Source organism: Medicago sativa, chromosome 4 (genome assembly GCF_051527215.1).
Source record: "Medicago sativa cultivar Bolivia chromosome 4, Bolivia_mono, whole genome shotgun sequence".
NCBI lineage: Eukaryota > Viridiplantae > Streptophyta > Magnoliopsida > Fabales > Fabaceae > Medicago > Medicago sativa.
The window spans coordinates 14,687,943-14,704,959 of record NC_140752.1 but is presented as its reverse complement, the minus strand read 5'-3'; the positions used below and the strand labels follow the sequence as shown (position 1 = coordinate 14,704,959).

The 17,017-nt window shown below is 35.5% G+C and overlaps 2 protein-coding genes, 1 long non-coding RNA gene and 1 pseudogene across 3 annotated transcripts; 2 read left to right on the top strand and 2 right to left on the bottom strand.

Annotated features, from left to right (window-relative positions):
• Positions 1 to 1,214: 1,214 nt before the first annotated feature.
• On the bottom strand, positions 1,215 to 4,413 carry LOC146926583 (receptor-like protein 7). The gene has a single exon (XM_085758861.1). The coding sequence runs from the start codon at positions 4,397 to 4,399 to the stop codon at positions 1,364 to 1,366; it is 3,036 nt and encodes a 1,011-aa protein (XP_085614987.1). The 5' UTR covers positions 4,400 to 4,413; the 3' UTR covers positions 1,215 to 1,363.
• Positions 4,414 to 6,529: 2,116 nt separating this feature from the next.
• LOC146926582 (uncharacterized) lies at positions 6,530 to 7,947 on the top strand (annotated as a pseudogene).
• A 3,160-nt stretch (positions 7,948 to 11,107) lies between these two features.
• LOC146926581 (uncharacterized) lies at positions 11,108 to 12,256 on the top strand. The gene is made up of 3 exons (XR_015034162.1): positions 11,108 to 11,363; positions 11,444 to 11,503; positions 11,973 to 12,256. It is a non-coding gene; the product is annotated as an uncharacterized LOC146926581 (long non-coding RNA).
• A 1,926-nt stretch (positions 12,257 to 14,182) lies between these two features.
• On the bottom strand, positions 14,183 to 17,017 carry LOC146926580 (receptor like protein 27-like). Its single transcript, XM_085758863.1, has one exon. The coding sequence runs from the start codon at positions 16,775 to 16,777 to the stop codon at positions 14,357 to 14,359; it is 2,421 nt and encodes an 806-aa protein (XP_085614989.1). The 5' UTR covers positions 16,778 to 17,017; the 3' UTR covers positions 14,183 to 14,356.

The window sequence follows — 17,017 nt, the reverse complement described above, 5'->3', positions numbered from 1 at the left end:
TGATTTAACTCAAATATCAAACACCATTCAATGTTTCAACAAAAACCAGTTTGCGGTTCATCCCAAAGAAAAAAGCTTTAAAAAGAAAAATAGTCTTTTAAATACCACATTATTTATGTCTATGAATAAAATTCCATTTATAATTGAGATTCAAGATGTAGAACAACACAACAACTACAAAAAAATTAACTAAATAGAGAACAAAATAGTATCACAAGAAATTGAAAAACAGCTCAGATTTTGGGATTAAATAAAATCAAGAAATAAATAAATCAAAGAAATTGAAAAATTCAATTATACCTGTGTGGGTGCATGCCTGTAATGAGATGAGAGATGGGTTCAATGGGTTGTGAGAAGTGGAGTTCAATGAGATTGGGGTCTGGGTATGAGAGATGGGGTTAGAAGTGGGGTTTGATGGTGGTGGCAGTTATGGGATTCAATGGAGGTGGTGGTTATGCAATTCGATGGTATTGAGATGAGAGAAGAAGGTGAGATGTGGGTTGAACAGATGAAGTCGTGTGTGAAAGAAGAGAGGGAATTGGAAATTTGTTCAGCGCCAATTGCTAAAATTTAATCCGCTTTGTTTTTTTAATTTTTCAAAAACTCCCTTTTTGTTAGGAGTATAGGATAGCGTTTAGCACAAAGTGCTAACGATACTATCCACCTATGTTAGCACTACCTCAAAACTGCTATCATACTCTTTTTTTTTACTTTTTTTTATTTTTTTTAAATTGTCAATATTAGCACTTTTGGAGAAAGTGCTATCCTAGATGTACTCTTATAATAGCACTTGCAACAAAACGCTATTGTACTTAACAAAGTCAGTTTTTTGTTAGCACTTTTTCTAAAAGTGCTATTAAATGGGCGCTACTAAATGTCAAAATTGGCGTAGTGTTTGCAAATAATATTGAAATAAAATGCAGAGAAAGATGCAATTGACTAGAGACAAGTTCAAATGACTTGAAATGCAAGACAAATGTTTTTGGATGACTTAAAATGCAAGAAACATAGACAAATACACAGTTGAAAAGATTTTTAAAGCTAAATTGGGAGATGAAGCAGAGTAAAATGTCAGTGTAAACAATAGCAAATTGGCAATTCTTCAAGATTAATGGACATATATCAAAGATGGAAAAATATTTTGAACAAGTATTTTTAGGTCCAAAATTAGGGTATAACAGTATCCTCTTTATGTTTCCAGTATGATTATGATGTTTATAGTTATAAATTAACTTTTGAATGAAACACTATCACCACAATTCTCAATGAAAGTTAATACATACCATCACACACAAAGTACAACTTAAATGTAAATACAAAAACATTATTTTAATAGTTATCACAATCCCTAGCACTGAAGTTATCACCATCTTAAAATTATGTATGTCTGTCCTCTATCAGTTGCATATTCAAAATGCAACCTATGGAAAATCAAACAGAGAATTTTGTCTACGAGTTTCCAATAACTTACTCTCCATTTCTTCAAAAACAAGAGGGGTCCAATGATGATTCCGAGCCCGAAAACAAATCCCAACTCCACACTTAAAAAATTCCAGTCAATCGAACAAGCTAACCTTTCACATGCTGGTTGCGAGTGCAGTTCATCCTTCTTTTTACCGTATAGTGTTGCAGTCAGCGGAGGACCATATAGTCCATCATTACCCTCAAACGAAGATGCTTCAAATGTCTGAAGTTGGGTACCTGTTGGGATCTTCCCCACAAAATGATTGAAGGATAGGTTCAAATAAGAAAGGAAGAACAAGCTTGCAAGTTGTACAGGAATTTCACCAACCAAAAAGTTATTTGAGAGGTCCAAGGACTCTAGTTGTTTCAGGTTTCCAATATTTGATGGGATTTCGCCGGAGATACCATTGTTCGAAAAGTTTAGAACATGGATTCCTTTGAATTCCATCAGCACTTGTGGTATTGGTCCTTCAAAATGATTGGATGAGAAATCAATGGCTGTGAATATTGTTAAAATTTTAAGCAACTGCATCTCTTGACCTTTAGTAGAAACTGTCACACTATCCTGATAATATGTGTAGCCTGCCCTGTCCCCTGTGTGAATAAAGTCTGATACAACATGATCGTCATTATGCTTCAATTTTTCCCATGTTGTGAAGTATTGTTCTGGTAATTTTCCGTTGAAATTGTTGAAAGCAATGTCCACAATTTGAACCATTTTCCAAGGCTTATTTTCTAGTGAATGTGAACATTCAATGGAACCATGCAATCGATTGTTCCGCAAAACCAAGACACTAAGCGTTGGTATGTTTTTCAAAAAGCATGGAAAACCACCAACAATTTGATTTGATCCAATGTCCAATACCTTTAACCATGAGCAGTGGGAGAGGGACTTGGGAATTGGCCCATGTAAGAGATTTCCATGGAAGTTCAAAGTGTTTACATCACAAGAAGTTGGAAACATATCTGGTATAGTGCCATTCAGATTGTTATTCCTCAAATTTAGTGCTTCAAGGGTACTAGTCATTGTGATTAAACATGGAGGAATTGTTCCAGAAATGTTGTTGTAGGAAATATCAAGCACTTGAAGATTTGAAGCTTTGCAGAGGGAATGAGGGATGCTTCCTTGTAAACTATGATTTGAAAGAGATAGAAACGATATGGAAGACATGTAATTACCAATATCATGCGGGATAACAGAAAAATTGTTTGTTGAGTAATCCAAATATCCAATAGATTCTGAAAAAACAGGTATGGATCCTTGTAGTTGGTTGTTATGAAGATCAATAATTACCAGGTTGGAAGTAAGATTTTGCAAAGAACCTTCCAATTCAGTGAGAAAATTGTGTGAAATATTAAGTTGTTGAAGACTCTGTAGTTTCCAAATCCAATTGGGCACTACTCCTTGAATTTGATTATCTGAAAGGTCTAGATATTCCAATGTTGATTGATTTTTCAAGAAGCTAGGGAAAGTTTTCAAGTTGCAGGATGCAAATCTTAGAGTTCTAATATTGGGAAAGGCAGTCTGATCAACATTTGCATCATTCTCATTGATTGATATGTTGTTGTATGAAAGTCTTAGTTCAGTTAAATTTCTACGTTCCAAAAGCTCATCTAGCTGCAGTGTCCCATATAACCTGTTAGAGGAAAGGTCGAGGACAAAAAGTGAATGGAACTTAAATATAGGCTTTGGAAAATGCCCTGATATATTATTGTTTTGTAAATGAAGGTATTTTAATACAGAGGAAGACACATTTATGAATTCGTCAAATTTACTAAACTTGTTGGTTGTAAGCCTAATTTCCACCAATGATGGAAGTGTAAAAAGGGATGAAGGAATTGCCCCACTTAAATCATTATAAGAAAGGTCTAGGATGGTAAGGTGTGTGAGGTTTGATATTGAATTGGGAATTGTTCCATATAGTTGACAGTGAGAAAGAACCAATAGGATTAAATTTGTCATGTTACCGATATTGTGTGGAAGTGCTCCAGAGAAGCTTGTGTTACTCACTATAATGCTATGAAAAGATTTACTAAGTGAGTTGTTTGGAAAATAACCATGGAGATTGGGGTTGTCAGATAAGTCAATAACTGACAGTGTTCTAATTTGAAAGATCTTTTGTGGAAATGTACCAGTCAATCCGCAATTTTGAAGATTGAGGATGGTTAGGTTTTTAAAATTGGAAAATGTTTCTGGTACTGAGGATGAAAAATTGTTGTCACCAAGAATAATGACTGATAGGTTCTCTAGTTTTGAAAGGGAAGAATCAAGGGGTCCTGATAGATTACAGTTAGACATGCTCAGTTCTTGTAGGTCGCTCAAAGGCAACAAAGCATTGATCCATTCATGTCCCTGAGATGTTATACTTATACCATCTAGATACAGTCGCCTCATATTGGTGAGATTTTGCATAAGCTTTTCCAGATTCAGCGGTGGTGTTATTGAGTCATAAAAGAAAGAGAGATCAAGAGTAACCAACCTCGTGAGTTGTGAAATCTCAATTGGAATCTTCCCCACAAAGTCATTATCTGACAAATTCAGATGAGTCAACTTCTCCAACTTGTTGAATGCTGATGGAATGGAAGAATTTAAATTGTTATCACCCATGTTCAATTTTTGGAGATGTTGGAGACTGAAAAGACTACTTGAGTTGTCAAATCTACCATTGATATGTTCTCCACTCAGGTCAAGGCCAATAACATGTCCCTCATTGTCACATGTAACACCACTCCAATTGCAGCAAGCTATGCTTTTATTCCACAATATTAGTTTGGTGGAATATTCATGATCGAATGTGAGATTGTTTAATTGAAGCAACAATGATTGTTGATCCTCAAGACATTTGGCAGAGGCAAGAGAAGTTTGGAAAGTTAAAAAAATGCAGTAGTAGAAGAAAAGGAAGGAAAACAATGAAATTAATGTAATTGATCTCATTGTTGATTAATACTCTGAGTGATAACAACAGCACAAATGGTTTGTTTTATAAAGTTTCAGAAATATGCATATAATTGTGGAACAGGCTAAAAGTCTTGATAGAAATTTCGTGGAACATGACCACATTTTTCTATGAGGTGATATTAATGATGACTTCCAAGTCTTCCATTATGATGCATTAAAGTTGTCCACTTTCCATATTAAACATTATTATCTTTTTGGGTCATCCATTGTGGATGAGAAAAATGTTACCTTAAAAAGGGCATTGAGTGTCTTTGTACATCCATGCTATGTTGTTGTGACTTGTCACCAGTCAAATGATAGGAAAGTTCATTGTATTTGCATCAAAGAATCATAAAGTAGCATTGAATGAAAAATAGTATAAGCATTTAACCATTGTAGGAGATTGGAATCAAAAAACTCTAATTCAACCAATTTTCAACAAGCATGCATGTATCAAAGAATTTAAGCATTTTCTTAAGATTGGAATCAAGAAAGTTAATTAGGCACATCAATGTAGGGTCACTTGTAGGAGCCGCTTCTAATGCACTCAAAGAAGATGGTTCTTCTACAAACACTATTTCTCAATTAGCACTCAAGTGGAGAAATCATAGTCATTTTAAAGCAGATGATAATCATTTTCTATAGATTTTGATTTTTGTTGTTGAATTGAATTGTATAATCATTTTTGTCATAAATAATAGAATTAATATATGGTGACACTGTACTCACTTCTTGTAATTTCTGTTGCAGCATTTAAAAATTGGAAGCTGATCATGAATTAAAGAATGAAATACACAGAAATTCTCCATTTCTTAGATTCATTGACATTCCTAGTAGATTTCTTCGTATGCATTCTCCCTGAAAGAGTAATACCTTTACTCCACCAAGATTCATGGTGTATCAGCCCTCCCTTGTACAATGATATAGCCACCAACATCTCTCTTAATTATATCCCTAAGAACTTGCTAATATACATATCAAGATAGCCATGACAATCTATAGATATAAGACAAAAATTACTCACACTCCAAAAAGCCCAAGTTACACATTACTCACACTCCAAAAAGCCCAAGTTACACGCCAGAATGACCAATATACCCTTTAACTGAAATAAAAATTTCAAATTAATCCAAAACCCTTTCATCGCATCGCTTAATCACTCAAATCCCAGAAATTTAATTTCACGTATTCATCATTCAAACTCCATAAACTTAGTTCATGTATTCATCGTCCCAAACACTCACCGTTTTTGAAAGCCATCGATGTTTTCATGTATTCATCTCTCAAACTTGCGTACGCCTTCATCTCCCTGTCTCTTTCCACTTGCGTACTCTTCAATTGAGAGAAAGGTACTAGTTTTTTAAACTATGCAAACTCAGTTTACGTAGTTAATGTAATCCGAGTTTACTTAAGCTAAGTAAACTAAGTTTACATGTGTGTTTGTATAAATCACGCGCACTCTACATAAGTTATACATACGTAAACTTAATTTACACTAACCTCTCATAGTGAGTAATTTTACATACGTAAACTAAATTTACACTAACCTCTCATAGTGAGTAGTTGTACATAAATAAACTAAATTTACACTAACCTCCCATAGTGAGTAGTTGTACATATGTAAACTGAATTTGCACTAACATCATACATAAACTGAATTTACACTAATCTCATATACATATGTAAATTCAATTTACACTAACCTAGAATAGTGAGTAACTGTACATACGTAAACTGAATTTACAATAACCTCTCATATACATACGTAAACTAAAATGGCAGTAACCTCACATAATGAGTAATTGTACATACGTAAATTGAATTTACAATAACACACTAACCTCTCATAGTGAGTAATAGTGGCTACGTAAAATCAGATTACTATTAACACAGGTATATCTCATACCAAAACAAGAAAAACACAACTAACAATAATATAGTACAAATCAAAGAAAAAGATGTTGATTCAATCTCTGATCTTGGTTGCACATCTATGATGGTTTGTGGATGAAAGGGGATGATGGTTCAAAATGATCATGAAAAAGGGGTTTTTAGAAATTTACATGGAGAGACCAATTTTGGTATTGATGTAAAATTTTAAGTAAATTTGGGTGTAACTAGAATTATATGGGGTAAGACTAGAAAAAGTCTAGGAATAATAGTAAAATGAGTAATCAAATTACAAATTTAGTCCATCGAATTAACAAAGAAGTGGTTATTTGAAAATCAAATCCAAGTTTTTATCTTTATGTGTTTCAAATTTGATTTGATTCTTGAAAGGGAAGGCCAACACCGTTTCTTCTTTTTTTACCTCTACTTTGACGTGGCTATTGAATGCATTTGTTTCAGTTTTTAAAAAAAAAAAATAGATTTTGTGTTAAAAAAATCAAGATTTTTTTTATAGATTTTAAAAAAAAATCTGAAATTATTTTTGTTTGTCTACTACCAATAAAAATCCATTTAAAAATAAAAAAAAATTGTACATGTGTTACCTCGTTATTTTTGAAAAAAAAATAGAATTTGAGAAAAGTTAATCCTAATAGCTTTTCATTTTAGGGTCAAAATAGATTTTTTTGATAAAATATTTTTTCAAAAAATCCTAAACAAACACTTAAATATAAAAAAGTGATTTTTTAAGAACAAAAATAAATATTTATTGAAAAAAATCTTAAACAAACGGGCCTAATTCTTGCAATATTGTAGTTTTTATAGATACAATCAATTAAAGATACAAGATATTTAAATAACACTGAAAAAGAACAAAATCATGTGTGAATATGTTATTATTTTGATATTGTGATGATTGTGTCTATAAGCATTGTACTCATGTAAAAATTACTTCATGATTACAGAGAATGCTGACAACTGCTAAAAATTATGGCTGAATTGTAGTTGACTAGTTGTAGTAAACTTTACATGATCAAATACTTGTTTTGAGTGCATCTGACAGAGAGAGAAAAAATACCAGAGCAGTGGAGCATGTACCTTCATTTGCTAAAAGACCTCGTGGTATAGTTGTACTTGTCTCCTAGCTTGTGCATCTGATTTTAATATTTGTTCTGTCCTCACTCTCAGGTCAGGACACACTGCCAAAATCAAACAAAGCAGTCAATCATCAAGTAGTTTACCACCCTTCTTCTGCAACTCAATCATCGGCTGCGAACTGTGTACCAAGTGGAACACAGGTTCAAGGATCCAGTGTTGTGAAATGCTTATTCAATCCGGCTCGAACTTCTATCCCAACCAATTCAAAAGTTCCAAAGACACCTCCGAGAACAAATTCCAATCACAGCAATACAAATATATCCCCTCCCGAGCTTTCTTAGGCTGCACCTAGCAACGTAGAGGGTACATCTACTTGTTACACTGTAATTTCAACCAAGAGAGTTATGGTTAGCCCTGCAAAACAAATGGCTTATATAGAGAGTAGTCATTGCATTTCACCCGTTAAAATGAATTCAGACAAGGCAAGTAAGAGGGATCATGTAAGAAGCAGGTTGAATTTTGATTCTTCTGACCTGAGAGTGAGGACAGAAGCAAGGCCGGTCCCAAGCCCGGGTAAAATGGAGAGGGTTGTGTTAGGCCTCGACAGCCAACGTAAAACTTTGTCGAATCTCTATGACATGGACCAAATACGAAATAGTGTGAATGCTAGGTCGTTGCCCGGAAGCAACGCGCTGTATGGCTCGAGTACAGTGTCAAATGAGCAAGGGCCGCTGCATCGCCGCCTGGATGTAGTGAAAAATAAGCAAGGGTTCCCACATCTTCGTGAACGGGTGCGGGTAAAGAAGCTAATTCATGAGAGTAGGATTCGTTTTGGAACTTGGAATATAGGTACTCTTACGGGTAAATCTATGGAAGTAGTAGACACTATGACTAGGAGGAGGATTAACTTTATGTGCCTACAAGAAACTAAGTGGGTGGGGAAAAAGGCGAGAGAATTAGATAGTTCAGGATTTAAGCTTTGGTACACGGGCGAAGTTAGATCAAGAAATGGGGTAGGCATCATTGTGGATAAGGAGTGGAAGAAAGATATTGTGGATGTTAAAAGGATAGGAGATCGGATTATAGCCTTAAAGTGTGTAGTGGAACAAGACACCTTTAACGTAATTAGCGCTTATGCACCTCAGGTAGGATTAGAAGAACACCTTAAAGTAAAGTTTTGGGAGGAGCTAGAAGGATTAATTCAGGATATTCCATTAGGAGAAAAGATTTTTCTAGGGGGGGATTTGAATGGGCATGTAGGGAGGGTTTCGAGAGGTTTCGAGGGTGTGCATGGGGGGTATGGTCTCGGGGAGGTAAATGCGGAGGGAAATTCCATCTTAGATTTTTCATCGGCTTTTGATCTTACTATAGCAAATACGTGTTTTAGGAAAAGAGAGGAGCATCTCATCACTTACAAGAGTGGGGCCTCTTGTTCTCAGATCGATTTCTTTCTCATTAGGAAAACAGACAGGAAGATCTGTTTAGACTGTAAAGTCATACCTGGAGAGGGCTTAACTACCCAACATAGAGTAATGGTGATGGATGTAAGGGTTAAGAGGAGGGCAAAGAGAAGAGACCGTAGCGGGGCTCCGCGAATCAAGTGGTGGCATTTAAAGGGTGACAAACAAAGGATATTCCAACACAAGATATTAGAGGGAGGTTTCAGGCAACCACATGGAAGCGCTAATGATATGTGGGAGAGGATGGCTCATGAGATTAAGAAGGTGGCAAAAGAGACGTTGGGAGAATTAAGAGGTTTTGGACCTAGGGGTAAAGAATCTTGGTGGTGGAATGACAGTGTTCAGAGTAAAGTTCGGATCAAGAGAGATTGTTTTAGAGATTGGTCTAAGTGTAAAAATGCCGAAACTTGGGATAAATATAAGATAGCTAGGAAAGAGGCTAAGAAGGCGGTAAGTGAAGCGAGAACTCAAGTATTTGAAGGATTATACCAATCTTTAGGTACCAAGGGGGGGAGAAATCTATATACAAGCTTGCGAAGGGACGAGAACGAAAGACAAGAGACCTGGACCAAGTGAAGTGTATTAAGGATGAAGAGGGTAGAGTTTTGGTGCAAGAGAGAGATATTAAGGATCGATGGAAGAAGTATTTCCACAACTTATTTAATGAAGGATATGAGATCTTACCAGACTCTAACAGGTTAGACATCAGAGAGGAGGACCGGAACTATAACTATTATCGTCGGATTCAGGAGCACGAGGTGAAAGAAGCGTTGAAAAGGATGAGTAATGGCAAGGCAGTTGGGCCGGACAACATACCTATCGAAGTGTGGAAAAGTCTTGGCGATAGAGGAGTTGGGTGGCTCACAAAACTTTTCAACGAGATTATGAGGACGAAGAAAATGCCAGACGAGTGGAGAAGAAGCACCTTAATTCCAATCTATAAGAACAAGGGGGATATACAAGATTGCGCGAATTATAGGGGAATTAAGCTAATGAGTCATACCATGAAGTTATGGGAAAGGGTAATTGAGCGAAGACTAAGAAAAGAGACTCACGTTACGGATAACCAATTTGGTTTTATGCCTGGGAGGTCGACTATGGAAGCGATCTACTTACTTCGACGTGTGATGGAGCGATATCGGACGGATAAAAAAGACTTGCACTTAGTTTTCATTGATTTGGAGAAGGCGTATGATAGAGTACCTAGAGAGATTTTGTGGAAAGCTCTGGAGAAGAAAGGGGTGAGGATTGCCTATATTAGAGCTATCCAGGATATGTATGAGGGCGCTTCGACTAGTGTGAGGACGCAGGATGGGGATACCGGAGATTTTCCCATAACAATAGGACTGCACCAAGGGTCAACCCTAAGTCCTTATCTTTTTACTTTAGTTTTGGATGTACTGACGGAACACATCCAAGAGTTAGCACCGAGATGTATGCTTTTTGCAGATGATGTAGTCTTGCTTGGTGAGTCGAGGGAGGAGTTAAATGGGAGGCTAGAGGCTTGGAGGCAAGCCTTAGAAGCGTATGGTTTCCGCCTGAGTAGAAACAAGACGGAGTATATGGAATGTAACTTCAGTAAAAGGAGAAGTGGGTCTACCTTAGAGGTGAAAGTTGGAGATCATATCATACCCCAAGTTACACGGTTTAGATATCTTGGGTCCATAGTACAAAATGACGGAGAAATAGAAGCTGATGTACATCATCGTATTCAAGCTGGGTGGTTGAAATGGAGAAGAGCCTCAGGTGTTTTGTGCGATAAGAAGGTACCACTTAAGCTGAAAGGAAAGTTCTATCGGACAGCAGTCAGACCGGCAATGTTGTATGGTACGGAGTGTTGGGCGGTTAAGAGCCAACACGAGAGTAAAGTAAGCGTAGCGGAGATGAGGATGTTGCGTTGGATGAGTGGTAAGACTAGACATGATAGGATTAGGAATGACATCATTAGAGAGAGAGTGGGGGTAGCACCTATAGTAGAAAAGTTGGTAGAAAATAGGCTTAGATGGTTTGGACATGTAGAGAGAAGACCAGTAGACGCCGTGGTAAGAAGAGTAGATCAAATGGAGGAGAGTCAGGTTAAAAGAGGTAGAGGAAGACCAAAGAAAACCATTAGAGAAACCATTAGAAAAGATTTAGAGGTCAATGAGTTGGATCCAAATATGGTCTTTGATAGAACATTATGGCGGCATTTGATCCATGTAGCCGACCCCACTTAGTGGGATAAGGCTTGGTTGTTGTTGTTGTTGTTGATATGCCTCAGAGCTTTGATTCTGACAAATCATTGCCTAATGAGATTTCTACATCAGAGTCTAACAGTGAAGTTCACTTATGTGACCTTGATTTCCCCAATTTTGATACCTTCAGCTCAGACTTCTCATTTGCTGAAATGTTAAGTGATCTGGATTTTTCTTGTGAGGGTGTTGATTTTTCAATTGTTTCAAATGATAATCAAGTTATCCCGGAACTACCATCAACTTCAGTAGAAGCTCTATGTGAGAAAAATATGAACATACAAGGTAACAAAAATAATTGCCTATCTTAATTATCTTAATTTTGACCTGTCCCACAATTTACGGAGAAATTTTCACTTTTCCAGGCTCTGATTGTTCGAATGTAACAAATACCTTCACAAGAAGCATAACAATTTTAAGCCCAGGTAAATATACTCAATTCTTTTAAGCATAAAATTGTTGATGTGATTTAACAACTTAAGCCTTTGGTATTGTTAGTCCATGACATGATAGTTCAACCAAGATTTAAAATTGTGGTAGGGTTGTGTTGCGATATGATAGTTCAACCAAGATTTAAAATTGTGGTAGGGTTATGTTGCGATATTTTATGTTGTGGAAAGTTTCAATCAAATATGGTTGCTGTTGCCACATTTGCGGTTGCGATGCACATGCAGTGACATCAAAGACTTTGATGTTACAGCCACATTTGTTGTTGTAGACTGTTTTTCAAAATCTTCAAGTCCAAATGACAAGTCTGTGCATTATCACATTTCATGTCCAAATGACATTTTTTTAAGAGCTAAACACTTCGAATATTCATGAGATATTATATGTATATGTTTGAATACTTTGCTATCTATCAAAAATATTAACTGCGTTATATTTTGCTTCCAGAGAAAAAGAACCAGAGCTGCTTAGATCAGGAGAATTGTTAATGAGGGAGTTTGAAGAATGACGCAGGCCGACTTGCTACAATTGCTGCAACAGATTCTTATGGTCGTAGTTCCAACGAATGTAGCTATCCTTGAATTAGGATGTTAACACCATTAATATTTTCCTTAACCTTTGAACCTGTTTGGTCAATGGTCATCAAGGAAAAGCTAAAATGATTTTTGTGATTGTAGATAAGTACCTTTCTTGTTCTGGTTTAATCAATAGATAACTTTTAGTTGGACTTATGAGATGCTAAACATGATTAATTGTCTATGATTCAAGTCTAAAAATTCTTGGAGCATTATTTTTTCTGGTTGAAATGCTGTGAAACAGCTAAACTTTGTACTAGAATGAGGTGAAGGAAAGACTAAACATGCAAGGAATCAATTTATGAATTTAGAATTTGCACTTGGCATTTGTCTTTGAAGCTTAAAGTTAGATTAGAGGATGTACTATCTCATACAATTTTATTGAAGATTTGCATTGAAATTAATGTACAATATACTAATTAGAGAATTTTGGAATTGAATTAAAGTGACAGTAGATATGTCTAAATAAACTTAGTTAAAGAATTATATCTTTTAATTAACTTGGCATTTGTCTTTCTTGAGTGCAATGAGTTTAAATTTTTAAATATAAGACTTTATGAAGGATAATTCATAAGATTAAGAAGATACAAAAGGGAAGAAATGAACCATCAAGATTAAGAACTATCATTTCCAAACTACTCACTAAGTGAATCTCTTCATAGAATTAGAGTGAGTGACACAAACTTCTCTGGAGCATTACCTAGCTCTATTGGCAACTTGAGGCACTTATCTGAATTGGATCTTTCTGTTTGTCAATTTAATGGAACCCTTCCAAATTCATTCTCGTTACTTGGATCTGTCATCTAACAAATTCACTGGTCCTATTCCGTTCTTTGACATTTAAAGATTGCGGAATCTTGTCACCATTGACTTAAGTAACAATTCTATCACGGTATCATCCCTTCCTTCCTATTTACACTCTCATTATTACAAGAGCTTCAGCTTTCATTCAACCAATTTAGTATATTAGAAGAATTCACAATCATGTTTAATGAACATTCTTGATAAAGCAGCAATGATCTATCAGGGCCATTTCCAATATCCATCATTCAGCTCGGTTCACTTTATTCACTCGACCTTTCCTCTAACAAGTTTAATGAATCCATCCAACTAGATAAACTTTTTGAGCTCAAATACTTAACTAGTTTATACCTTTCATACAACAACTTATCAATTGATGGAAAAGGTCCAAATGTTGATCTGTCTTATATTTCCAACTTTGACATTCTAAGATTGGCATCCTGCAACTTGAAAATTATCCCTAGTTTCTTGATAAACCAATCCAGATTGATCATTCTAGGCCTTTCAGATAACCAGATTCATGGAATAGTACCAAATTGACATTCTAACAATCTTCACAGCCATTGATTTATCATCCAAATCATTTTGAAGGTCAAATACCAGAAGTGATGATGAACTTCAAAGCACTTCATGTTCTCAACTTTTCAAACAATTATCTCTCAGGTGAAATCCCATCTTCTATAGGAAACCTGAAACAGTTGGAGTCATTACTCATTAGACCTCTCAAATAACTCTTTGTTTGGTGAAATTCCCATGCAACTTGCAAGTCTTTCATTCCTTTCTTACTTAAACCTCCCATTCAATCATTTCGTGGGGAAGATTCCAACAGGCACTCAACTTCATTCATTTGACGATTCTTCCTTTAAAGGAAACGACGGATTAAAGGAAATGACGATTCTTCCGTTGACTAGTAACTCATATGATAAAAAGAAGGAATTGCATTCACAGCCAACATTTAGAAGTCGAAAGTTATCTTGTTTAATTGATTGGAATTTTTTAAGTGTGGAACTAGGATTTATTTTTGGGCTTGGAAGTGTTATTGGTCCCATCATGTTTTGGAAGCAATAGAGGGTAGGTTATTGGAAACTCATGGACAAAATTCTTTCCTGGATATTCCCTTGGATGCATTTTGAATATGTAAAACAAGGAGGACAAACTTACACAATTTTAAGGTGGTAGTAGTATTAGTTACTAATGAGTGTACTAGAATAAATTCAGAAGTGTGTATCTTGCAATTTATTATACTAATGTTTACTCAGAACCATATTCAGATCACTAATGTTTATAGTTATAAATTAACTTATATATTTCTGTTTTCAACGAAACACTATCACCACAATTCTCAATGAAAGTTAATACATACCATCACACACAAAGGACTAACACAAAGTACAACTTAAATGGAAATACAAAACATTATTTTAATAGGTATCAAAATCCCTAGCACTGTCTCTATCACCACCTTAAAATTCTGTATGTCTGTCCTCTATCAGTTGCATATTCAAAATACATCCTCCGGAAGATCCAACACAGAATTTTGTCTACGAGTTTCCAATAACTTACTCTCCATTTCTTCCAAAACAAGAGGGGACCAATGATGATTCCGAGCCCAAAAACAAATCCCAACTCCACACTTAAAAAATTCCATTCAATTGAACGAGCTACCCTTTCACATGTTGGTTGTGGGTGTGGCTTAGTTGGTGTTTCAGTTAATGGAGGTCCATATAGCCCATCATTTCCTTCAAAGGAAGATGCTTCAAATGATTGAAGTTGGGTACCTGTTGGGATCTTCCCCACCAAATGATTGAAGGATAGGTTCAAGAAAGAAAGGAATGACAGGCTTGCAATCTGCATAGGAATCTTACCAACCAGAGAGTTATTTGAGAGGTCCAAGGACTCTAGCTGTTTCAGGTTCCCAATAGTTGATGGGATTTCACCAGAAAAAGCATTGTTTGAAAAGTTGAGAACAAGGAGTGCTTTAAATTTCATTAGGACGTCTGGTATTGGTCCTTCAAAATGATTGGATGAGAAATCAATGGCTGTAAAGATTGTTAGAATTTTATCATACTTAATTTCTTGACCTTTATTGGAAACTGTCACACTATCTCTGTAATATGAGAAGATATTCTCTCCCACGTGAATGATGTCTGATATAGAATCATTTTCATTATGCATCATTCTTTCCCATTCTGTGAAATATTTTTCTGGTATTTTTCCATTGAAATTGTTCAAAGCAATGTCCAAAATTTGAATCATTTTCCAAGGCTTATTTTCTAGTGAATCTGAACATTCTATGGAACCATGAAATTTGTTGTTCCTCAAAACCAAGACACTAAGTGTTGGTATGTTTTTCAAAAAGCATGGAAAACCACCAACAATTTGATTCGATCCAATGTCCAATACCTGTAATGATGAGCAGTGGGAGAGAGACCTGGGAATTGGCCCATGTAAGAGATTTCCATGGAAGTTTAAAGAGCTTACAACACAAGAAGTTGTAAACATATCTGGTATAGAGCCATTTAGATTGTTATTCCTCAAATTTAATACCTTAAGGGTACTTGTCATTGTGATTAAACATGGAGGAATTGTTCCAGAAATGTTGTTGAAGGAAATATCAAGCACTCGAAGATTTGAATCTTTGCATAGGGAATGAGGGATGCTTCCTTGTAAACTATTATTTGAAAGAGATAGAAACCTTGTGAGAGACAGGTAATTACCAATATCATGTGGGATAACAGAAAAATTGTTTGTTGAGTAATCCAAATATTCAATATAGTCATGAATAACAGGTATTGTTCCTTGAATTTGGTTGTTATGAAGGTCAATTACATTAAGGGTGTAAGTACTATTTTGCAAAGAACCTTCCAATTCTGTGAGAAAATTGTGTGAAATATTAAGCCTTTGAAGACTTTGTAGTTTCCAAATCCAATTGGGCACAACTCCTTGAATTTGGTTAGCTGAAAGGTCTAGATATTCCAATGTTGATTGATTTCTCAAGAATCTAGGGAAAGTTTTCAAGTTGCAGGATGCCAAAGATAGACTATTAAAATTGGGAAAGGAAATCTGATCAACATTTGCATCATTCTCATTGATTGATATGTTGTTGTATGAAAGGTCTAGTTCAGTTAAATTTCTATGCTTCAAAAGGTCATCTAGTTGTAGTGACCCATTCAACCTATTAGAGTCAAGATAAAGGACAGAAAGTGAACGGAGCTGGAAGATAGATGTTGGAAAAGGCCCTGATATATTATTTCTATCTAAGAAAAGGTATTTCAAAACAGAGGAAGACACATTTATAAATTCGTCAAATTTATTAAAATGGTTGGATGCAAGATAAATTTCCTCCAATGATGGGAGTGTAAAAAGGGATGAAGGAATTGCACCACTTAAATCATTATCAGTAAGGTCAAGAAGTTCCAACCTCGTGAGCTGAGAAATCTCTATTGGAATTTGCCCTACAAATTCATTATTTGACAAATCAAGATAAGTCAACTTCTCCAACTTGTTGAATCCTGATGGAATGAGAGAACTGAAATTGTTATTAGCCATGTGCAATTTTTGGAGATGTTGGAGACTAAAAAGACTGCTTGAATCGTTAAATCCGCCATAGATTTCTTCTTCACTCAGGTCAAGGTCAATAACATGTCCTTCATTGTCACAAGTAACACCACTCCAATTGCAGCAAGCAGTGGTTTTATTCCAGAATATTAGTTTGTTGGAATTTTCAGGATGAAATGTGAGATTGTTTTTTAATTGAAGCAACAATGATTGTTGATCATCAAGACATTTGGCAGAGGCAAGAGTGGTTTCGAAAGTGAAAAAAATGTAGTAACAAAGAAGGAAGGAAAACAATGAAAGTAATGTAATTGATCTCATTGTTGGTTAATTACTCTGAATGACAATAACAGCACAAATGGTTTGGGTTATAAAGTTTCAGAAATATACATACACAATCTGTATGTGTTTTGTATCGTGGAACAGGCTAAAAGTCTTGAGAGAAATTTCGTGGAAAATTTTTAATGATGACTTCCAAATCTACTCTAACATGACTAAGAATCCATTATGATTCAACAAAGTTGTCCACTTTCCATATTAAACATTATTATCTTTTTGGGT